The sequence below is a fragment of the Plodia interpunctella genome, chromosome 1, assembly GCF_027563975.2.
Source record: "Plodia interpunctella isolate USDA-ARS_2022_Savannah chromosome 1, ilPloInte3.2, whole genome shotgun sequence".
NCBI classification, from domain to species: domain Eukaryota; kingdom Metazoa; phylum Arthropoda; class Insecta; order Lepidoptera; family Pyralidae; genus Plodia; species Plodia interpunctella.
The window spans coordinates 8,050,366-8,073,947 of NC_071294.1; the positions used below are offsets into that span (position 1 = coordinate 8,050,366).

At 33.2% G+C, this 23,582-nt stretch overlaps 6 protein-coding genes across 9 annotated transcripts; 2 read left to right on the forward strand and 4 right to left on the reverse strand.

The window, feature by feature from the left end:
* Nucleotides 1–286: 286 nt before the first annotated feature.
* On the reverse strand, nucleotides 287–4,927 carry Mo25. Of its 2 annotated transcripts, none has more exons than XM_053748708.2 (7): nucleotides 4,793–4,927; nucleotides 4,375–4,559; nucleotides 3,590–3,706; nucleotides 3,318–3,460; nucleotides 2,698–2,866; nucleotides 1,543–1,812; nucleotides 287–1,263 (listed from the first exon to the last, which is right to left on the reverse strand). In XM_053748708.2, the coding sequence occupies exons 2-7, from the start codon at nucleotides 4,501–4,503 to the stop codon at nucleotides 1,084–1,086; spliced, it is 1,008 nt and encodes a 335-aa protein (XP_053604683.1). In that variant the 5' UTR covers nucleotides 4,504–4,559; nucleotides 4,793–4,927; the 3' UTR covers nucleotides 287–1,083. The 2 variants fall into 2 exon arrangements, with proteins under 2 accessions (XP_053604683.1, XP_053604690.1); XM_053748715.2 differs by having other exon boundaries at nucleotides 4,695–4,829.
* Nucleotides 4,928–6,095: 1,168 nt separating this feature from the next.
* LysRS (Lysyl-tRNA synthetase) lies at nucleotides 6,096–10,674 on the forward strand. Of its 2 annotated transcripts, none has more exons than XM_053746287.1 (8): nucleotides 6,096–6,255; nucleotides 6,455–6,830; nucleotides 7,291–7,542; nucleotides 7,772–8,164; nucleotides 8,364–8,546; nucleotides 8,749–8,909; nucleotides 9,711–9,951; nucleotides 10,490–10,674. In XM_053746287.1, the coding sequence occupies exons 1-8, from the start codon at nucleotides 6,221–6,223 to the stop codon at nucleotides 10,589–10,591; spliced, it is 1,743 nt and encodes a 580-aa protein (XP_053602262.1). In that variant the 5' UTR covers nucleotides 6,096–6,220; the 3' UTR covers nucleotides 10,592–10,674. The 2 variants fall into 2 exon arrangements, with proteins under 2 accessions (XP_053602262.1, XP_053602252.1); XM_053746277.1 differs by having other exon boundaries at nucleotides 6,249–6,383.
* Nucleotides 10,675–10,902: 228 nt separating this feature from the next.
* LOC128670547 (uncharacterized protein) lies at nucleotides 10,903–11,997 on the reverse strand. The gene has a single exon (XM_053746298.2). The coding sequence runs from the start codon at nucleotides 11,852–11,854 to the stop codon at nucleotides 10,982–10,984; it is 873 nt and encodes a 290-aa protein (XP_053602273.1). The 5' UTR covers nucleotides 11,855–11,997; the 3' UTR covers nucleotides 10,903–10,981.
* Nucleotides 11,998–13,228: 1,231 nt separating this feature from the next.
* Nucleotides 13,229–16,410, forward strand: Paf-AHalpha (Platelet-activating factor acetylhydrolase alpha). Its single transcript, XM_053748926.2, has 4 exons — nucleotides 13,229–13,446; nucleotides 13,595–13,801; nucleotides 14,265–14,387; nucleotides 14,925–16,410. The coding sequence occupies exons 1-4, from the start codon at nucleotides 13,381–13,383 to the stop codon at nucleotides 15,204–15,206; spliced, it is 678 nt and encodes a 225-aa protein (XP_053604901.1). The 5' UTR covers nucleotides 13,229–13,380; the 3' UTR covers nucleotides 15,207–16,410.
* A 166-nt stretch (nucleotides 16,411–16,576) lies between these two features.
* On the reverse strand, nucleotides 16,577–19,080 carry sicily (severe impairment of CI with lengthened youth). The gene is made up of 5 exons (XM_053762920.2): nucleotides 18,830–19,080; nucleotides 18,202–18,439; nucleotides 17,695–17,927; nucleotides 17,265–17,427; nucleotides 16,577–16,846 (listed from the first exon to the last, which is right to left on the reverse strand). Exons 1-5 carry the CDS (start codon nucleotides 18,943–18,945, stop codon nucleotides 16,667–16,669), a joined length of 930 nt encoding a protein of 309 aa, XP_053618895.1. The 5' UTR covers nucleotides 18,946–19,080; the 3' UTR covers nucleotides 16,577–16,666.
* Nucleotides 19,081–19,577: 497 nt separating this feature from the next.
* LOC128680009 (tyrosine aminotransferase-like) lies at nucleotides 19,578–23,574 on the reverse strand. 2 transcript variants are annotated; one of them, XM_053762781.1, is made up of 6 exons: nucleotides 22,996–23,574; nucleotides 21,925–22,165; nucleotides 21,156–21,484; nucleotides 20,603–21,076; nucleotides 20,315–20,497; nucleotides 19,578–19,978 (listed from the first exon to the last, which is right to left on the reverse strand). In XM_053762781.1, exons 2-6 carry the CDS (start codon nucleotides 22,073–22,075, stop codon nucleotides 19,838–19,840), a joined length of 1,278 nt encoding a protein of 425 aa, XP_053618756.1. In that variant the 5' UTR covers nucleotides 22,076–22,165; nucleotides 22,996–23,574; the 3' UTR covers nucleotides 19,578–19,837. The 2 variants fall into 2 exon arrangements, with proteins under 2 accessions (XP_053618756.1, XP_053618662.1); XM_053762687.1 differs by having other exon boundaries at nucleotides 21,925–23,574.
* Nucleotides 23,575–23,582: the final 8 nt, after the last annotated feature.

A 23,582-nucleotide genomic window follows, 5' to 3' on the forward strand; every position in this document is an offset into this window, starting at 1 on the left:
ACAGATTCAATTAAACTTAACAATATTATATCAAAAGAGTTATTGATGTAGTGAATAAATCAATTAACGCAACCATTAATATTCAAAATAATGTCTTGATCGATATCCTATATACCACATACTATATTGGATTGTGGAACAGCTTGGAAAGCAGCGCAAGGTGCGCCCGTCACAGACCACTCAGCTTAAGGCAGCTGATCTCTGGAATCAGTTGATTCAGCTGCTAGTTTTTTTTTTCTTTTTTGTAGATCTATGAGTGCTGGGTATTTGAAACAAAGTCTTAAAATGATATAAATATTTTATTCGGTTTCCATATAATATAATTGTAATAATGATGTGACAAAAAATCATAACGTACAAAAATTTTGACAACTTATGTCTATAACACATTTTAAACAATATATGTAATCGAGTGAATTTTGGATACTGTTTCAGTTTACTACCAAGCATTTACCTATGCAACAAATGCTAAATATATTACAAAAACAAAAGTTGAAAAACGACACAATGTATCAATAATACAATGCTATATTACCAATACTGATATATATTAAAAATACTTTGCTTCACGTAATATATATATATAATTCTGATGGTGATTCGGAATACAAAAGAAAAAAACTAGAACAAAGTTTTGTTAAAAATGTTGTACATGAATATATACAAATCTTCATTATAGATCTAGGACTCTTGATATTTTTCCTTCGAAAAAAGCTCTAAAGTTAGGGATAGTAGGCAATGTGACAAAATATATTTCGATTGTGACTCCGGCGATGTCACTAAACACGTCATAAAACTAAAATGGTTTTAACAACTTACAAAGGATATAAGTCAAACCATAAGTAACACTAATACCTACAAATCTTTATTAAAAATGTTAATTTGCTCGTAGCACAAATATACTTTCATCCCTGACTCATCACAGACCAAATGTAAAATCCATTTAGAATTCCAATGTTTCTACTGAACTCTGTCTTTGCCGCACAACACCCTCTGGTGACTTAGAAGCATTTAAATATAATAGCATCTATAACTAACTTCTTGTTGAGGAGGAAGTGGCGATACAATGAAATGCAATAAACGTTAGTGTTCCACGGGTTTGAGCTCTTTGATTTGTTTTATAAGGTAAGCCTTTTCGTCGTTGAACTGTTCGTCCTCCGAGCGATCTGTGTGGAACTTGGTGAGGAAGTCTACCAACTTGTCCTGGTTCCTTAGTAGAATATCCAGGATTGGTTTTGGTTTATTTGGATTGGCTACGAATACCTGAAAACAACAATATCGTTATTGATCTAATATTTACGACTTTTAAATAGGAGCCTAATATTGAACAATGTAATAGCATTTTATGCATTTTCCATCACTCTGTGATCAATTTGCATGCAGGAATATTAATTTTGGTTAGATACCAGCACAAGCACCAGACGGGTTATCAGTCCTCCCATTCTAGGGCCATTTCTCTGGGTGAAACGTGTGGGTTCATAAAGGGGTATGAGGATTCTATTCAAGAAATAGGCATTAATATTCGAAATTAACATTAGTTACCTTAAAAACGTGGAAAGCCTCGAACTGAATATTGCGGGATTTCTCTTTTAACATGTTCATCATAAGTTTTAAATTGTCGGGATTGGTGATGTATCTGGTCATGATGGAGAAGTTATGTCGGTCGAGGAGCAGCTCCCCTAACAGCTTGAGGCTTTGCCGTCGAGTGACGTAGTTCTCAGAGTTCAGCAGCCGCTGGTAATGGCTGAATACTTTGTCGTAGTTTGCTTCTAGAAACTCCGCACATAACATTTTGTGTCTCGTTAGCAATTCCTGAAATATATGATATGCTTGTATAAAGATATTTGTCAATTAGAAGTAGAGTAGGTACGTTAAGAAAATTAATGGAACCCCAACTTAGATCGGACTACTAGGTACATTTATTTCAAAATACATACAATGCAAATGCCGTCTAAATCGGAAGTAAACATACACCTAGCCCTTTTGTTTGTCATTTTTTTAGCATAGGTTGGTTTATGCATTTATGTTATGTGTATAAAAGTAGACATTACATACATTAATACTATTTATAATCGTAACCGTGAATCGAAAGGTATTGATTGCATTTACGGGACAACTAAGATATCGGTTTCCTACTCATATGTGTCACTCATGCGTGACGGGGTGTAATGAGTATAACTAAACGATATATATAAACTTCGATATGTCAAGAACAATCTCAACAACTAGACAGCCAAGAGTCTATGCTTCACTTTACATTGGCGACATTGCTTACCAAGCGAAGTACGACGATTCATTGACCAGGCTTTAAAACACTTTAAATATATAATTTAGGCCGTAACCCAAGTGAAGGAAAGAGGAAAGTAATATCCAATAAAAATGCACATTAATTAACTTTGTTATCAAAAAAGAGTCAAATAAATTACATGAGCAATGGTATCGACGCCTACTTATCTACAGATAATGATACATTTACTCCAGGTGTGCATAGGTATATGCATTTTCAAATCACAGGACAATTTTCAAAACTTTCTCTGTTTGACCGACACAAAAATATAAATAAATGAATAAACATTAAATAATAAAAAAAGAAACAAATTATGATAAACTATAAATTAATTTTAAGGCTGGTAAGTGCCATACTGCAAATGCAAATCGTAATATCTAATTCAACAAATCTTAGTATATGTAACATACCTTAAAAGTAGAAAAGGCATCTGAGGCAATATCAAAAGTGGAAACTTCTACATAACGGAAGAAATTATAAAAATCGTCCGAGTACAACATTATCTTGGCCAGTGCCTCATATCTAGCGCACTCTCGGAGCATGGTTCCACAGTTTGAAGCTATTTCCTGATGTTCATAGCTGCAATAAAATAATATTTTATTCATTATGTGTGTCTTAAACATTTTATTTACCAGTTTGTATCTGCATTGAAGTTGTAATTTAACAAATATTGGATTAGATTATGCTGCAGCCCATAATTACTCTACACCTCTGTCATTTCCCATGGCTTTTCAGCCTTCCAGTTAACAGTTATAGCAAGTTAATATGTAAAATTTTACTAATATAAACTTCGGAAGTTATTGACATTATTATTAGAAATTGAAAGACACAACTTATTAGATGAATTTATTTATTAACTTCATAAAGAAAACATGTATATTGGATAATATGTTTTCAATGTCCAAGTTAAAATAATACTTCTTATATACTGGCATCATCTGTAGTGTGTATTGATGAAATCTGGTAGAAATACAGCATATGCAACAGCACCCACAGATGATCATAATTTAAGTCAAAATAAATTATTTACCCAGACATCAAAGTGAAGAGTATCTCTGGCTTGGTGCAAATGTACTCAACTGTTGGTGATCTAGTGCCGATTTGACGTCGCAACACATTGTTGAATACTTGTGCCACATCTTTCTTGCCTTCGAAATCGATTCGATTTAGGTTCTGAGAAAAATAATCTTAATCTTAATTATAACTTTTATATATAAAGACAATTGATAGCTTCATTATTATCTCATTTAGAATTTTAAATTTTAGATCTCACAAAAAAAATTAGAAACATAATAAGTTTACCTGAATTAGAAGCAACAGCAGATTTGTATTATAAAGTTCTTGTGCTAACTGTGCTACAATGATATCTGTTTGTGGCTCTGCATCCGAGGTGCCATAGAGCATATTTTTAATCAGAACCTAAAGAACAAATTTTTATTATAAAAAAAAAATATATGTGATCTAATTACCTACAATTGCATAAAAATAAAGAAATGGATCAGATTGAACACACCTGATATCATAAGCTCACACAAAAATTAAATTAACTTATAATGTCTACCTTATGAATTGGTGGAAATGTACCTGTCAAACAATTGTTTATCTATTGTGTCTCGATTCTATGTGATTGACAGGTTAAAGAATAATTATAATAATTAATTTCAGCTTTGATATAGTTCGGAAAAAAATATTAAAAATTAATTTCTCTACACATACATTTGATTACACTTAAATAGCACACAGCTTTGTGCTTTGAAGTTGCTTCAAGCATTAGTAAACAGATGTCAATAGAATGTGATATAATTAAAAATCACAACATAACATCCACTAACCTCATAAGTTCAAGAAAAAAATCATATAAATATATATATTTGTGACAGTCACACAAACTACTGACCACCTGTATAAAATACACTTGCACATTTTGAATGAAAAATAGAAAATCAAAAAATTGTACTTGTACTTATTATAGTAGTAATATTTAATCTACTTTACCATATTACTGTAAAAAACGTACATACCTAAACATCCAGTTGATTAATAAGATATGAGTGAAACACTGAACACTGTTGTCTCAAAAAACTTACCAAATTTTTGCTCACATCTTCCTGAGCTTTCTCAGCTTTCTTATCGCCTCGTTCTAATGCAGTTACTGCATCTTTTAAAGATCTCACAAGCTCCGCTGGGCTCTTCTGAGACTTACCAAAAAGAGGCATAGTATTTCAGTGTGTTCGAAAGGCGACAAAGTAATTCTTTCTACATAAGATTGTACCTGAAATCAGTAATTACGCAAACCTGGTGGAGTATACTATTTTATAACAGTTAAAACGACCACTTGGGCTGGATATTCAAGAGAACGTAAGAAAATGAAAATGAGATTTGACAAATTTATAAACCCTTTGCCAACCTGCCTATCTGTCACTAAACCTAAGTGATTTTATTTTTATATCTTTAATATAAATTAAGCTCTACGCAAATCCACAAATACTAAGGAATATAACTCACTTTCAGAATAAATTAATACAATTTTCCCTAGTAAGACAGAGCACAGACAGGCAAAACGAACAGCTGTGATGTCAATATGAATATTACCAGTACTAAAAAATCACCCCGAAGCGCACACTGTTTGGCCATGTTACCTACATTAGTTATACTTCAAAAGGAAAAATCCTTGGTTTTATCCTTTATCCATGGATTTAGTACAGAGTACCTACTAATAGTACTACTGCATATTTATCCTCCCAGTCAGATTACAGGACTGTATGTTAGGTACACAAAAGCTTTGCCGCCTTTTGCTATGTATAAAACGTTTATTTTAGAGTAACTTTATTAATCATTTCATTATGTAAGCATTCGATTGTGAAAGTATACAACAATGTAGCATATTCGGTTGCCGAAATATTGGGAAAATCGTTTTCCATGAGATAAAAAACTTCGTAAATTATGGGAAACCGCCTCACGCTGGAAAATTTTTGAGCCAGAAAACGGTCGAAAAAAACTTCACACCGCCAACCGCCCTTCAGTTTTCTCATGGTCTAAAACGTGTCGTGTGTTAAGTCTTCAAAGTGTACTCAAAGGCGACAAAGAGCTGCTAAACGTGAAGCTAAAAATAAAAATTATGTGTCGTCGTATATGAAGTTAACTCTATACACGATTAATTGTGTTTATTTTTAATTTGATAGTTTTTGGGTAGAAGTGGTGGTCGAAAATTATATAGGTACATATGCCAATCCCACAAATTAATAGTGCAATGTGATATCAATAGCTTTCAATAATTGTAATAAAGGTATTGTGTTTTATAATGGACTTGATTCATTTAGCAAATTGGTCTTGTATTTTAACACTTTGTGTTCCGAAGCCTATTCAATAATCCATTAAATCCTTCTTGTTTTCTTTTAAACTTGCACCACGATTGCGAAGTAGGTATTTTAGTAGAAAATCTTCAAAAATATTGAAAATTGGCGCTTTTTGTCTCCATTGGCAATGTTTGTTAACCCTAGTTGTACCAGTAGCGCCATCTGTTTTATTTGTCGAATATGCTACATTGTTGTATATTTTCACAAACGAATGCTTACGTAATGAAAGGATTAATAAAGTACTCTAAAATAAACGTTTTAATCGACATAGCAAAAAAAGCGGCAAAGCTTTTGTGTGTACTCGTTGGCGGGATAAATGTGCAGTAAAACTTCCTATTAGTAGGTACTCCGTTGTACGAAGTACTTACTAAATCCAAGTTAATAATCAAGCAAATACAAGTGTCCTAAAAAAAAACACAGTTTGCAGTTGGCAACAATGACAGTCAGTGTCAGTCTTATTTTTACTCTATGTTATGGTCTCGTTGTATGGTGGCATTAGTATTCTTTTAGGTTATTTCCTAGTTTTGTTAATTTATCGAAATTAACGAATAAAAATAAATATTATATAACACGAACAATGGCAGAAGCTTCCAGTGAAAAACTATCCAAGAAGTGAGTATAGTGTGTTATGAAATCACGATGTTTACTCTGAAGACATTTTATGCCATGCCATTTGGTATCTTCAGAACCAATATTTTTGTTCACCGGTGCACAAATTTATCGACAGCAGCGAGCAATCGGTTGGTTATTATTTTTTAGTCAAGGTAATATCATCATTTTATTCACATTGTACTTAATGTTAAATTTTCAGTGAACTGAAACGTCGCCTTAAAGCTGAGCAAAAGTTAAAAGAAAAGGCGGAGAAAGTAGCTACAAAACCTGCACCAGTGGCCTCAGAGAAAAAAAGTGTAAAGCTTGAAGAGGAAATCACCCCTAATGAGTATTATAAGTTACGATCATCTGCCATTGAGGCCCTCAAAATGGGACCTAAAGATGAACATCCATATCCCCATAAGTTTAATGTGACAATATCTCTAGAAGATTTTATTGAAAAGTACAATAGTTTGAATAGTGGGGAAGTTCTTGACAATGTCACATTGTCACTGGCTGGTAGAGTACACTCTATAAGAGAATCGGGAGCCAAACTAATATTCTATGACCTGAGAGGAGAAGGAGTAAAATTACAGGTAAGAAAATTGTAGGATTTTTTTATTTTATTTACAAATTCATAAGCAAACATTGAGCAGTGGAAGTGTAGGTCAACATGAGTTTGACAAATTGATGTATAGCAGTTTAAATATACCACCACTTGCTTCAGGTGAAAGATAACAGAAACCTGCATACTGGTTGATGATTCATCTGTTAGTGTGCAGCATTGATAATGCCTGGAAAGTTATTGTGCTTGTTACATAGGTATCAGTTAATGACCACATGACCATGGCATTCAGCCATGAGGAATATGACTATAAGAATAAATTAACCTGTAGATTGCAGGGAATTGAGACACAAAAAATAAAGAATTGTTTGACCGGTGCAATATGTAAGATAAGATATAATAATTAATTTTGAAATAAACACATTTTTAACAATAGTAAAAAATTATACAGCTAACAAAGGATTGTAAGATATTTAACTAAAATGTTTCAGGTTATGGCCAATGCTAAAATGTATGAGTCAGAAGAAAAGTTTGAAAAGGATACTGATAAGTTAAGAAGAGGTGACATTATTGGCTGTATTGGTCATCCAGGAAAAACCAAAAAAGGGGAGTTGTCTGTAATACCCAAAAGTATTAAGTTGCTGTCACCATGCTTACACATGCTGCCTCATTTACACTTTGGTTTGAAAGACAAAGAAACTAGATTTAGAAAACGGTATCTTGATCTCATTTTAAATGATAAGGTAAGTATTTATCATACCACAACAATATTTATATAACAAACCCAAAACTTTAATTGACTCAAGCACAGAGAAAACAAGACAATTAAGTGGGAGCATATTGATATAAAAAATATGTCTATTTATTTTTAGTCAATTCTTGTCTTAGACATTTGCATATACCATGGCTTTTGTGACATAGACCACTTTTTTGTGTTAATAATTATGACATAACATTCAACTTTATTATCAGGTACGGCAGACATTTTACACCAGAGCTAAAATTATAGCTTATATCAGGCGATTTTTAGATAACATGGGCTTCCTAGAGATTGAGACTCCTATGATGAACATGATTCCTGGGGGGGCAGTTGCTAAGCCATTTATCACTCATCACAATGATCTTAACATGGATCTTTACATGAGGATTGCCCCCGAGTTATACCACAAAATGCTAGTGGTAGGTGGACTTGACCGTGTCTACGAAATTGGGAGACAGTTTCGGAATGAGGGCATTGATTTGACTCATAATCCTGAATTTACAACATGCGAGTTTTATATGGCCTATGCAGATTATAATGATATTATGACAATGACTGAATCCATGATTTCTGGTATGGTGAAAAGTATTCATGGTACTTACAAGGTATGTATAAAATAAAAATCAATTAATATATAATTTTTATTTCAATTAAAATAAATAAGTATTTAAAAAATAATTCTTAGGGTACAAACTTTATTAAACATTGAATGAAATTTATCTTGCATGATTTGTACACTATACTTCTTAGTGAGTTGTATTGTAACTAAGAACAAAATTTCAATAGCCATTTTTTATGTTACAGATTAAATACCATCCCGATGGACCCGATGGTGAAGAAGTTGAGGTGGATTTTACCCCTCCATTCGCCAAAGTACCCATGATTGCAACCTTGGAAAAAATTCTAAATGTCAAGTTACCTCCTGCCAACAAGTTTGACACACCCGAAGTCAATACTCTCCTTAGTCAGCTGTGTGAAAAACATGAGGTAAAGGGTGGACCTAATATTAATTTCTTATCTGATCTTTATACTTAGTTTTAAGATAATTGTTAAAATAGAATTTCCCCATGAGGCTGGCATAGTCCACCAAGCAAGTGAAGCCTTGACAAAAAGTAGATTAAAAAATTGTTACTGCCTGCCAAAGTTCATTGTCTTGTCGTATATGTTCACAATTAGTGCATATTTATAGATTGAATGCCCACCACCCAGAACCACTGCAAGATTGCTGGACAAGCTAGTTGGAGAGTTCCTTGAAGAGAAATGTGTAAATCCAACATTCATTATGGATCATCCACAAATCATGAGTCCTTTGTCTAAGTATCACAGAGATATACCCGGTCTCACTGAAAGGTAGATAACATTTGACATTATTGTATTATATATTTATATATCATGTTTTAATTGAACAATTATAACTTGATAATATATTTGCATATCAGTGCATACATTACTATATTTGTGCAAAAGCATGATATTTATAAGCCAAAGACAAAGATAGGTCAAAGGGTACATCGCATCTAGGAAAGATACCTAACTGCAAATAATAAATGAATATTTCATGTATATACTTTGTATACTTATACCTAGTTAAAATTATGTACCTGCAAATTAAACATTCTTTATTCAAATAGGATGATATACATTCCTTTTTGATGTCAAAAATTTACTTTAAAGCGCTTCCCAATTTGTTATGAGGTTAATACACCATGCTTGGACCAAACATTCTTGTTTTTTACACAATATAGGTTTTGTATTTTTACACAATACTTCTTACTATGTTAATTTCTGTTTCTTTTTTCATAGGGCATATTAAGAATCCATTTAGGTAATCCTACTAATATTATAAATGCCAAAGTTTGTGAGGATGGACTTTTGATACTCTTTCACGCAAATCTACTGGACCGACTGTTATGAAATTTGTTACAGGGTAGAATATAATGGAATAACACATAGGGTACTTTTTATCTCGAAATTCTCATGGGAGTGAAGCACTGGAGCGCAGCTAGATTCTTTTAAAAGCAGATACAGTTCACAATAAAAGACATTCTAACCTTGCAAGAAATAGGATTTGCTTATATTAATAGTTTTAAGGCTTTTGAAGTTAGGGATTTCCTTTAATCACATAAATAAGTTTATCTATTTCGTCTACAGATTTGAACTGTTCGTCATGAAAAAAGAAATATGCAATGCATACACAGAGTTGAACGACCCGTTGACTCAGCGGGAGAGGTTCGAGCAGCAAGCGCGGGACCGCGCGGCGGGCGACGACGAGGCGCCGCCGGCCGATGAAGCCTTCTGCACCGCGCTCGAGTACGGCCTACCGCCCACCGGCGGCTGGGGGCTCGGCATCGACCGCCTCACCATGTTCCTCACCGACTCCAACAATATCAAGGTTAATCTCATGTTCCACGCTAAACGCACCTTATGGACGATAAACGACAAATGACATGACTGCCCAAAAAGTTTTGCTTCACCTTTCCCTGTTTTTAATTATTATTATTAGTAATTATCATCCTTGTATGTTGTTGTATGTAAGCACGACCTTTGTACCAAGGTCTGATATCCTCTATATCATTTTTTTAGGATCAACCATAAAAAAATTGGCTGCCTATGTGTTTTAACATTAGTGGGGCAAAAAATTATGATATCAAAAGTACTCTCTCACCTGTTTATGGGTGTGTCCAAGTTTGTGAAGTCGCGAAGCCAAAAAACAAAATTAAGATTTGGCTATGATTTTAAAACTGTAGACATCAATCCTCTTTCAAGAATACTATTGTTGCAGCTGCCTAGGTTGTGTGTCCCTTAGTCGCCTCATACGACATCCCTAGTCTAGGGCAATTGCATTATTTGAACTACGTATGTCTACTATATTTAGTACATATCTCGAAATTGAATTTTATTTAATTTTGCTTTTTTGGTTATTATTCTAGGAGGTGTTATTATTCCCGGCAATGAAACCTGATGACCCAAATAAACATAGTGGAGAGGATAACAAAGCTCCAGATGCAACAGCAATGCAAAATGGTGCATAATTTTATTTATTAGTTTGTTACTTAAGTCATGGTGTGTGAAACCACTTAACATTTTGCTTAAAATAAATTATTATACACTAACATTTTCGTGTTTTATTGTTTCACATGTCCAGAAGTGTTACAAGTTGAAAAACATCACAGAAATACATACCTTTATTTATGTTTCTCAAGATTCTTGTTCTAAAAATTGTGATATACTTATGCACTTTCACACATGAGGATGGTCTTATATACCTAATAGGACCATTGCATAATTTTATATTGGTTGATTTTAAACATGATTACCAAATAATCACAATAAAACAACATAATATTTTATGTTCTTGTATTAGGTCATAAATATCTTTTAATTTGTTTATTTTAATTGTTAACTTTAAACAATTAATGATTTTAATCATCTTCCACATCCTCATGTTCATTCAAGCAAGTTGAGTTGTAATGTTCTCCCAATTTGTACATATGTCTATGATAAGTCAATGTAAGTGGGTCTCCAACAAATTCACTGCCCTGTTCAATGGTTTCAGGTCCTGTAGCTTGTATTATAATAATAGGACATTTCAATGAACTTGATAAAGCTCTTATTTCTAATTGTCCACCCCAAACCTTTGTGTTGCGTATTTTATCACAGTAATCTTCAAACTCTTCATTGGTGAGAATTTCTAAGGTCTCGGTATTTGTCATAAAAGGCAGAAATTCATTTTTGTTGTTGTTAATATAATCAGCAACTTTATTCCTAAGTACATCAACAGAAATGATTTCTTGTCTTTTCAACAACAACTGATGAGCCACAGCTTTGTAAAGACAATCTCCATCAGAAGGTATAGAATATATCTTCAAATTCCTTTGTTTTAACTTTGCATTGATTGCTTCATTTTCAGTGTTTCTAGGTCCATGAATATTTTCTTTTTCTTGTTGTTTTATCTGCTCTTCTCTTTCCTTTTCAAGTTGTATTTTTTTGTCTCTACGCTTTTGAGCCTTCGAAACTCTAACTTTTGTTGCCTCACTTGAAACATCGTCTGATTGTAAAGTAGACTCAAAACCATCACCTACATTACCATTATGTTGTTCAAGGGCAACCTTTAATTCTTCTCTGTGACGGCTATCTTGTTCAACTTCCAGTCGAGCTATTTCAGCAAGTAGTTCTTTCTTTTTTGTTTTATCGTTTTTAGCTGCTTTTTTTAATGCCTGAATCTGTGCTTGTAATTCTTTCTTTTCCTTTCTATGTCTTGCCTCTATTGATGATATCAAGTCATTTGCTTCCATAATTTCAAAGGTTGTAAGACACTGAAATGCTAACCTATGGAATAGGTTGCTGTGACCCAAAAACCTGAAGAATTTGAGAAATGTATTTGTAGTTGAAAAAAAGCGTGGACTCCAGCGAGTTTACTTTTTTATATACAAAACGCCATGCCTTGCATTACATATTGCAAAAATATTGCAATTTGCAATGTTTGACAGTCTAAAAAAATATAAGTAGGTAGTAAGAGGTTGGAATTGGAAGCTTTTTATTTTTTAATGCATGCAAGCAAGAACATTGTACGAATATAACGCAGCTGCACTCTTCTTAATACTTTATGAAAGGTAATCTATTCATTTTAGAGTATTTTATTAATATAAAGTACTCTAAAATAAACGTTTTAATCGAAATAGCTAAAGGTGGCAAGGTCAAATTCAAGTTTATGACCACAGTTGACCAAATAATGCAGAACACAACCTAAAATAGTGTTATTATTTCCAGGATAATCCACTAAATCCTTCCTTTTCCCTTTAAACTCATACTACGATTGCGTAGAAGGTATTTTTGGTCGTAAATCTGCAACAATATTGAAAATTGGCGCTTTTTGCCTCCATTGACAATGTTTGTGTACCTTAGTTGTAACAGTAGCGCCACCTGCGCTGAGCTTTGCGTAATATGCCCTATTAGTAGGTACTCCATATTATAATAAATCCATGTAGTACCTATTTGAAAATGACAGAAAGAGGCAATTTTAGCAGAATGTTTAAACTTTTATATGAAAAAGAATGATAAATAATAAGACGCAACATCACATTGACAATGACAACCCCTTTGCCTTACTATAACTTAAAAAATTGACATGACAATGAAAACTAATGACATAGACAGATGACAGTTCATAATGCTGCACAATTATCAATAGTTTCACTAGGTATCAATTTTATAGACTAGAAAAACGTTTAACTATCGACACTTTCGGGGCTATTTAACGTTATATTAATATTAACGATAGCTTTATTTTAACCTAAGCTACTATATACAACTATATACAGCTAAAAGAAAATTAAAGTAAAATTTAAAGTAGGTAATAAAAACAAATTATATATACGCTCAGATGACAAAAATTATTATCAATTGTTCTAAAACTTTATCAATATAAAAACAAATTGTAGGTAATAAAAAAAATATATATATGTTTTTATATTGATAATTCAAAGTTTTAGAACTGAACAATTGATAATAATCTTTGTCATCTGAGCGTTTTGCCGAATTCTTCCTAAGCTACAAAGTTTAATAATAATTGATAAAATTCGTGCTATCAATACTTGAAACTATTGATACTGCTATCGACAGTGCCTCTATTGATAGTTAGTATCGATAGTACCAAAGAGAAAATCGATAGATTATAACAATATTGATCGATCGCAACACTAATTGTTAAAAAAGGTAAAGAGAAAAGAAAGAAAGAAATCAACCGCCAAGGCATTTTTGCAATTTTATATTTTTGGAAGAATTAAATGATTAGTAGTACGTCTTGGCTTGTTAAACAAAAATGAATCCTTGTACGGTTCCTGCTCCTCAACTAGATTCGGATGGAGATGGACGGTGGAATAGTATTGTATGTACTTATGAATAATTTATTAATACAATTTTCTAGCTCACGATTCTTCTCTAGAAGGTTTCTTTCTTCGTGTGATCACTTAATTTAATGAGCAACGACATATTTGAGTTATCAACTTATCCAAAGTGGTTTAATAAATTTTCAGCACAATAGATTTCTCTCCGACGCGAAAGGGAAGGATGCGGATGTTATTTTTATAGGAGATTCTATTTTACAAGCGTTAGAACATACTGAAGTATGGAACCAGTGGTTTGCACCTCTTCATTGCCTCAATTTCAGCATTCACAGGGATCAGACACAGAATGTACTTTGGCGTATAAAAAATGGAGAACTTGACCATGTGGATCCCAAAGTAAGTCCAAAATTTATTAGATAGATACTAGCGGCCCGTCCCGGCTTCACTCGGTTAAAAACATAATAAATTCCTACCTACCTCAGGAAACACACTATCTATTGGTGAAAACCTAATGAAAATCTGTGCAGTAGTTTTTGAGTTTATCACAAACAGACAGACGCGGCAGAGGGCTTTGTTTTATAATATGTAAGGATAAGAGAACCATGCTAAATAGTGTGGTTTGGTAAAATATTGTAGTGTGGTGTTAGTTCCCTAAGGATATGTACAGCAAGGTAATTGTTATAAAATTATAAAATCATCAATGATGGAATCATGGCACTGAACAAACTTAGGTTAGCTAAAAATGCAAAATCATAAATGATGCAGCCATAAAACTTTATCAAATACTTAACAGGCCCAATTTCCAACTGCTAACTAAATTCTCTTAGCTTTTTATGAGTACTGTCTATGCACTTTTCAGGTGATAGTGGTACATGTTGGCACAAATAATGTTGGAAATACCCCTCAAGAAGTGTGTGATGGGATCTTAGAAATAATTAGAACTATCAGGGAGAAACAACCAAGCGCTTACATAGTACTGCCTGTGAGTAGAATAATTTATTGTTATTATGTTCTTAATTAACCTGCTGCTTATGTTAACCACTGTGCTTTTTTCCAAGATAAAAGGCCCTACTACAACATCCCAATAATATAAGAGAGAAAAATGCCAAGATAAACCAGCTGTTGCGGGAAAAAGTTGCAAACATGAACAGAGTTGAATTGGTCTTACCATATATTTTTCATATCAGGAGGAACCTTTCTTGTTCACCAGTTTCAGTTTTTTTGTATGCATATCTAAAATAATATGCTCTAAAGAATTTTGTATTATATATACATATAATGTAAGCCCATGGCGCCGGAAAGATGGGCCAGAAGAGTGACTACCTGGGTCCCGACTGTTGGGAAAAGATCGCAAGGCGAGCCGAAGGTGCGATGGTCTGACGAACTGTCGGCCTTCGATAAGGATTGGCAACAACTGGCGAGGAATAGAAATTGTTGGAAACAAAGAGGGGAGGCTTTGGCCCAGCAGTAGGACCTGAGAGCTACAATGGTTATGTAAATGATTAATTTTACATTTCAGAGTCTTCTCCCACGAGGCCAACATCCCAATAATTTAAGAGAGAAAAATGCCAAGATAAACCAGCTGTTGCGGGAAAAAGTTGCAAACATGAACAGAGTTGAATTGGTCTCTATAGACAAAGGTTTCATCCAAAATGATGGCACTATAAGCCACCATGATATGCATGATTATCTCATTCCCAGTAATGCTGCATGTCGTAAAGCCTTTGAACCCATCTATGACCTCCTTCAGCAAATTTTATCAGAGGGTGAACCTGAAAAAGATCTAACACCCTCAGAATAAATAGAATTATGATAGCTTTTTTATAATGCAGCAAGCTCATTGTGATTATATAGTACTTACAATTTAGCTTTTTTTATATTATAGTTATAAGATCCAGTGTGTTAATATATATTGATATTATTAAGTTTACTACTTTTACATTCCAAATTAGAAATTTTAGTTGTATGATTGGCTGTGTTTATATTTACTACAGAACTCATTTGAGTAGTTTAATTTGAATGGAGTAATAAGGTCCTCATATGATGAAATAATGGCACCAATCTTGGCAAATATTCTTTGTTATTGTGTACTTAAAAGCATACTCTAATTTATTGCTATATTTGGCATTGTTATTCTAATATTTGTTTTTTTAACCGTTAGAAATATTGTTTACATATATTTGCAAGTCAGCATTAGTATGTATAGCTATAATGTGGAGTACACTCATGTGGAGTTAATGAAGTACATTATTTTAATTTTCTAATTCAATGAATGGACATTCTAGCATTGTTTTAACTTGATTACATCACAACATCCTGTTTAAATTATTTATATATTTCTACCAAAGATTTAGAGATCAACCAAAGGTTAAAAAAATACAACTGTAACATTTATCTACTTGCTTTATTAATTATAGGTTTGTGTGCTCATTTCTAAATATCAATAACAAATAAATTTATGAACCCAAATTTGATAAAATGGTGACATGAATAAATTGCAGACTGAAGTAAATTTAGGTTACAAACCTTTAATATTATTATAATATTGCCTTGATAATGTCCAGTCTTAACTTTTATTTGGGTACAGTATGATATCTCTTCATAGTGAAATTAATTAATATGAAGTATCTTATTGTTGTTTAAAAATATTTGTTTGTGATTTTCTGGTGACTTTTGGTTTCTGCTAATGTTAACTCTATATCGCGTCGCAATAGTAATCCTTATTGTCTGTGTATAAGAACTACTATAGATATGTAATAATAGTTACCTACCACTTGTTGCATTCCACATCAGGAAATATATGATTTGTAAGCAAGAGACTATCGAAAGACATGGGAAATCAGATTTTGTATTTTCTTGAGTTTTGATTCATTAGTGTTGTAGATATATAAGGTACTGTTAGGTACTCAAGTTGCCAAACAAAAGTTGCTTGAATCTCTGTTTGTTATAAGTATTTATTTGCATGCAAAAGCTTGAAAATAAACAGTGCAATTATTTCCATAAAATGTTATTTCATTTTTACCTGGCATATGTGAGTGAGAGAGGCATAGTGAAGAAGTGGTACGTACATACATGCATGTACGTAGTATTGAATTTTTCAAACTAGGAGGCTGCGTAAAGTGTAAGTAGATATATTGTGGTTGGCAGCTTCGCCAGACGAAACAAAAAAAAATTAAAATACTTATCACATTTATTCAAATATTTAACTAGAAATACATTAACAACTTCATAATAAAAATGAATCTTAAAGTACACACACTCTTAATATGTATTCATTAGTCTTTTGTAGTAAAGCTGAAATGGCAAAGTGGGGCTTCTATTCAGTAAAACTTTACTGTAAACATTAAAATGTTCCATTTGTAACTTTTGGAGATATGCATCAGTAAATACTGCAGGTAAGAAGATTTGATTGACTATTTTAGGTACCGAGATGCTTCTTGCCTGAAAAAAAATTATTGCCTTAAAACTATACCATCAATAAAGTGAAAGTTAAAACACAATCAAATGCACTAGTGAATTTATCCATACCAACAAAACTACAGTGTATTTTTTTCAATTCACTAATATCTGGTAAGTATATAGTCTATATCATACTGCCAGTCAGATTTGATAACTTCAGTGTTTTGGAAGATGAATAAAAGGTTAAACGAAAGCAACTATCAAAATATATTTATTTAAGAAGAATTTTCATGTGTTCCCAGTTGCATTTGGGGCTGTGATGCATCGAACATTTTGTGTTTAGGATTGCTAATTTATTGACAATAAAAATTGAATGAAATAAATATTTTATATCAAATTCATATGTTACTTATTTTACAGAGTTACATATTGTACTTCACAAAAGATTTCAAGAAGTTACCTTTGTCAAATGGTGATTTGCCCTGCTAGCTATTTCATAGGCCACATTTCTCATTTTGTCACTGTCTATACATCTCAATACAGTTTCTTGGCTAACATCGTTTTTCATTAAAATATCCATAGGCAAAGATACCATTTTATGATGACTAGATACTGTTAGAGATCTGAAAAATATAAAGGTTCTTCTTCTTCTTACACTTTGTTATTTCACCAATATTATGATATACTACATTCTCAATACTGGACAGATTTCTATGTAGCTTATACAAATAGATAAGGTTTATTCAGGAAGGTTTAGGTGATATATTTAAATATTATTTATTAAGGTTTTACCCAAGCAAAGTTGGAAAGGGCCACCAACACAGACCATTTAACCTTAGCCATCAAGCAGTAATTAATTTAAAAAGTAGGTTTAGAAATAAATAATATACCTTAGTAGGTTAACTATTCCTTGAGCTTTTCCAAGATGTGAGGCTGCATGGTCAGCATGTACATTTTTAACATTGGCAATACTCAGAATAAGATAATAAACAGAAGATACGGTATCCTCTACATATTTCTCCACATCATCCATGTTTCGGAAAAATTTATTCTTCATCATTATACCTCTGGATGCAATCAATTTTTCTAAATGCCTCCTAGGCAGTTGATAAGCATTACAAACCTGGTAAAATTTATTAAATATAAATTATAGTAATTAAAAGTCAATATAGACCAGTGTAGGGATATACTGATCTATATATACATAGACCTAAAATACTAAAAGCAGTACTCGAGTACTGTGTTGTACTATGCAAATAAACCCTTCATAACAATTACATGTTTTATGACTTAAGTACATATCAATTTAGTCTCTAGAAGAAATAAGTAAGTAAAGATGTCTTTACTTTTCATCATATTCTTTTTTTTTCGGTCGAGAAACAATAATGATTACATACCTTATACAGCTCTTGGGCCACAGGGTTCGCTGGAATATTTTTCAATGATTGGTTTGGTGAATATATATCTTTAAGTGCATCAAGCCAGAACTGAAGGCGAAAATCAGCAATTTTTTGGTCAGAAGTTTGATCTTGTATTCTAGAAACTTCTACATTAAATGCTCTCACAACAAATGCTGGTGAACGTACAGCTTTTGTCATCAAAAGTGTAGCTAAAAAATTTTCATAGTCATGCTGTCTATCTGTAAAAGAACAATCAAGTACCAGAAAATGACACTTAAAATTTAAATATTCATACTTATTTAAAAAGGGCAAATTTTGCTTCCCTTTTCAAACTCTTGATCAATAATTTCTTGTGTAATGTAAATAATATTTAATTAGTATTATCGTCGAATAAACCTTATTTTTGTTATATCAGTTTACTACTACTATATCAAATTATATCAGTGCCCCGGGGCTTCGCTCCCGTGGGAATTTCGGGTTAAAAGTACCCATGTGTTATTTCCAGGTTATTTTCTACCCGTGTACTAAATTTCATAATAATCGGTCCAGTATATAATGCGTGAAGAGGTAATAAACAGACAAACTTACTTTCGCATTTAGAATAGTTGGGATAGTTGAGATTTACCTTACAACACTGGCACAATAATTAACACCGCTTTTAGCAGCGTTATTGGTGGAATATCTTTTACATAAAATGTTATTTCTAGCAATATTTACAATATTTGTACACATAGTATTCATATTTTTATGAGTTTTGGGTAATTTTTTCCCAGTAGATGTATCAGTATTATAATTTTCTTTCTGTTGGTTATGTGATAGTGAGTGACAGACAAGATTTGTTTGTTATGTTCTTAAAATACATGGATTTAGTAAGTACCTACCTAGGTACTTCGTACAAGTAACTAGTAGTAAGTACTAATTCCATGTTAGAGATAAAAATTGACAAACAGGATTACTTGACGGCAGAATGTGTAATTTTGACAATGACATTTTGATTTCGAATGAAATTTAGGCCCTACGTTTCGGACCGCTTGCTTTGCTAGGTAGCAGCAACTTTTATCTCAGTTATAAGAACATTACAGTATGTAATGTTCATATATCTAAGACTGAGAGGTACTGGAGTACCATGACTATACCTGTCACCCGCGCGCGGGGCTCCTTTCTAAATCTATGGGTATATTATATATACGGCTTTGATAATACCCAAAGAATAAAGAAATATATAGAGGATAATACATCTGGTGGCGTGTGGTGGCATACAGAGTGCTATACCCTCGGGCTCCCGAGGATGTCATAAAACTGTAGATAACCATTTATATAAACGATCTTGGTCTTGACATATAATTTCTTAATTTTCTATAAAGAGGAGCAAAAAAAGACCCATATTTTTATTTTATTTTTATATAAATACCGTATTTTTATTATTATATATTTCTCGATGTTTTTGCGCCATAGTGCGCATGCGTTTCCACGCATAAAACGCGCCGGCCCTTCAAAATCTATGGTTACTCTGCATTCATTGATTATCTGAAGACAAACTGATATTCCCTATCTAAACAGCTTTTTTCGTCGACCTCGATAGTCTACGTACAATATTTGTACGTAGACTGGCGTGGTTTACAGTTCACCATATTTAATTTATCGATTTCTTTGTTTTGAGAGCGCTGTCATCTGCATTATCATGGCAAAACACTTGTATTCTGCTACATGCTTCTTGAAGAATGTTGTCGGGCACAGTCAGAACAATCCGAATGTAATTGGGATAGAAGAAGCACTGAAACAGAACGCAATTTTTTTGCAAGCGTCACGTTAGGAAATCTTCGCCATAGTAGTAGGTATTATATATGCTATTTTTTTAAAGTGAAAACTTCTTTATAGTGTCAATTCTACGAAAATCACGCGGCAAATTATGGAACTATTAATACCTAACATATTGGCCACGTTGTTGTTAAGAGATTTCTTTCATGATACGAACTCTATATCATGGTAGTTGTTCTGTGCTCTGAGCTTTTTTCAACTCTGCACAATAAGTATTCTAAGTCCATGAATATTCACTTCTACGAGTCCTGTGGTATTGTTTTAGTAAGATAGTGTTAAACTTTGTACAAACCTGTCCTGGAATGCACATAACTGATTGTTCGCCATACAAAGCCTCTACAAACTCAGTATCAGTATGGAATTGTGGAAATATTGACATGTCGATTTCAATCATCATATACATAGCTCCTTGAGGCATGATTGGGCGGAGACCACGAGCGCATTGCAGTTTACCGAAGGCTAGCTTCGCTTGGCTCTAAAACATAGGAACTAAGTCTAAGTAATTGCAATTAACTACCTAAAAAGTACTATGTATAATATATGTACAAAACGACCCCTTACTACCTAAACTAAGACTTACCTCAATGAATAACATCATATTATTAAAATAGTCTCTCGGTACTGACGTCAATATTTTCGGCAATGCTTGTTGTATCAGTCTGTTTGGACCCAAAATTCGGCCACTCAGGTTAAATAGACCAATACGAATGTCATCACCGAAAACTCCATTTCTATCATGAATTACCAACCAGCCCATACGCCAACCAGGAACGAGATATCTCTTGGAAAGTCCACTACAAACAAGTATAGGGACATCTTTTGACACACTTGCAATAGATGTGAAATTGTGCCCAGAGAAAGTGAAAAACTCGTAAATTTCGTCAGCTATGATAGGTACTCGATTCCTTGAAGCAATGTCTAGAACATCACAAAGATGTTTCTCTGTGTAAACTGACCCGCAGGGGTTAGACGGGTTGAGGATAATTATTGCAGCAGTTTTGGCATCCAATTTGTTTTCTAAATCATCTAAATTGATTTTCCAGTGGTCGTTAGGCTAAAAAATAAACTAATATTATTTTTATTGTACGGTAAAACTATAAAATTAAACTACCTAAACAATGTTATCAACTAACCAGTAAATCGTAATATTTTATATTGATGCCAAGCCCTTCCGTTATCGTTTTGTATATCATGTATCCAGGTCTTGGCACCAAAATATTTTCACCTGGGTTAGTCAATACAGTGATGGCCATTTCAAGGGCATGAGCACAGCCATTGCAAAGTACAACGTCTTCGGCAGACACTTTCCCTTGGTAGGAACAGTGTGTAGCTACGGCCTGTCTCGCTGAAAGTAGGCCTACAGTGGGCCCATAACTTCTGCAGCCATCCAGCTCTATACAGTCATAGACAGCTTTCAAAAGCTCGGGTGGGGGCCGAATATTTCCGAATAAAGTCGGATCACCTGCGATGCAACCGATATTTACGTTCAATTAAGTACTTACTTCTAACATAAACTCAAATCGAGACTAGGTACCGAAAGTAATATACAAAAAATAATAATAATTAAGTACATTTGATCTCGACTAACACTACTACTAACAAGTGCATAAGATTGTTGTCTAGAGGTAAAGGCATAATATAAGTGCCTCCATAATTCCTAAACACCTTCACAGATATGGATGAGTGAAGCACCTTTCGTGTAGTTTCTATTATTTACCTAAACTCGAAGAATTTATTTTGAAACTAGGCTTTCTAAAGCACTTTTTCACATCAAATTATAGGTACACTTTGTGTTTATCAAAATATCAAAGATCTACAAATTATTAACTACTGAAGTAGGTACCAAGGCACGTACGTATGGAATGACCACTTCTAAGAAATGCCGAAAGAAAAACCACTTACCAATAGAAAGTGAAATCGATGGCTTGTCAGGATTCGGTTTCACTTTAATTTTTTCAACAACATTTCTGATCGTGTTTTGAGTGTTTCGCGCCAGTAAAGATGCGGGAACCACCCATGGTTTATTTGCACCGTCTAATATTTCACACGACATTACAATCCCAATAGACGATATTCAATGATAGCAATAATTCTCATCTCGATAAAAGTCCCTTTATTCCAATCATCGCATGATTGCCTTCAGCTTCAATACAATTATTAAATAAGCAATTTGATTTTCATCATTGTGACTAAAGCAAGATTAGTAGTTATCAGATGATTCCGCTTTGGAATAACAACGGCTAGAATTACTGTCATGTATAACAGCTTAATAAATCCATACTTCATACTAATAGTTACATGAAAAAGACTGTCTGTCAGTCTGTCCTGCTTTTACGGTTAAACTGCTAGACCGATTTTGATGAAATTTGGTATGCATGTAGTTTAAGATCTCCGTTCACATAGGCTATTTTTTAATCAATCCCCAATATACATACTTATCATGATGGGAGCGAAAGTTTGTATAAAAATCATGTTAAAAAAACGATGAAAGGCGACTTAATTGGCAATCGAACATAAATATTGATCTTAGAAATTAGTAATCTGGCAAGGGTACCTAAACACATTAATCACAAAAAATATAATTATGCTGTCAGAAGTAACTATTCTACGCTGACGAAGCCGCGGGTAAACAGCCAATAAATAATAATGCACGATACAACAAAGCATTTGCTATGTCACCTAACAAGTTACATAATATATTGAAAATATATAGTACAATAAATATTGAGAATAATTTTGAAAGCATCAGGTGTTTAGTCATCTGTACTTATTTCATTGAATAATCTATGTTAGATATTCAGTATCTTACTTTTTTCTTAGATGGCTCAGAATCGCGTGCTTAAAAAGAGCAAAGGTTGTCACGGACCAAACTGCAGCGGCTGTCGCGTGCTAACTTCTTCATGACATTTTTTAAATAGAGTAATTATTAACGGATAAGCTGTTAGTACTTTATAATACTTGTCTACTACTTACAACAAAATACAGTCGAAACCAAACCGCTGTTTGTGAATATGATCCAATGATTTTTAGTGCTGAATGAAGTGTGTTGAACACAAAGAAAGTCAGATCACATGGCCAGATCACATTATTTTCATATGTCGTGCCCAGTTAGTTTGATCGACATAATTATATATTGAAATTTAAGTAGGTAGGTACCTAATTACCTACCTAAATCTAGTGGAAACTTTCTATGAAATAGCTTGGTATTGCGAATGATGTCGCAATCCCACTTATCATAACGGGTTCAAAAGTTGAAATAGATACGTAACTAACGAAAAAGGCACAATTTTTTAATTGTAAAGGGGAAAATGATTTATATTCTATGTACTATATGGATATTTGTTTAGCGGTCTGTCCGTAAAATAAATCTTTTGAAAGTTTAATACCCTTTGCCACTCTCCTATCTCATGATAGAAGGGAACCGTAGTCATAAGAACTCCTTTATAAAACAATGTTACCTAATAACAGACTAGGATTGTTTACTTTTTAAAGAATTAAAGAAATTGCAAAATAAGTGTATGATAACGTAAATATGTGGCATGTTTAATAAACCCGTCTAC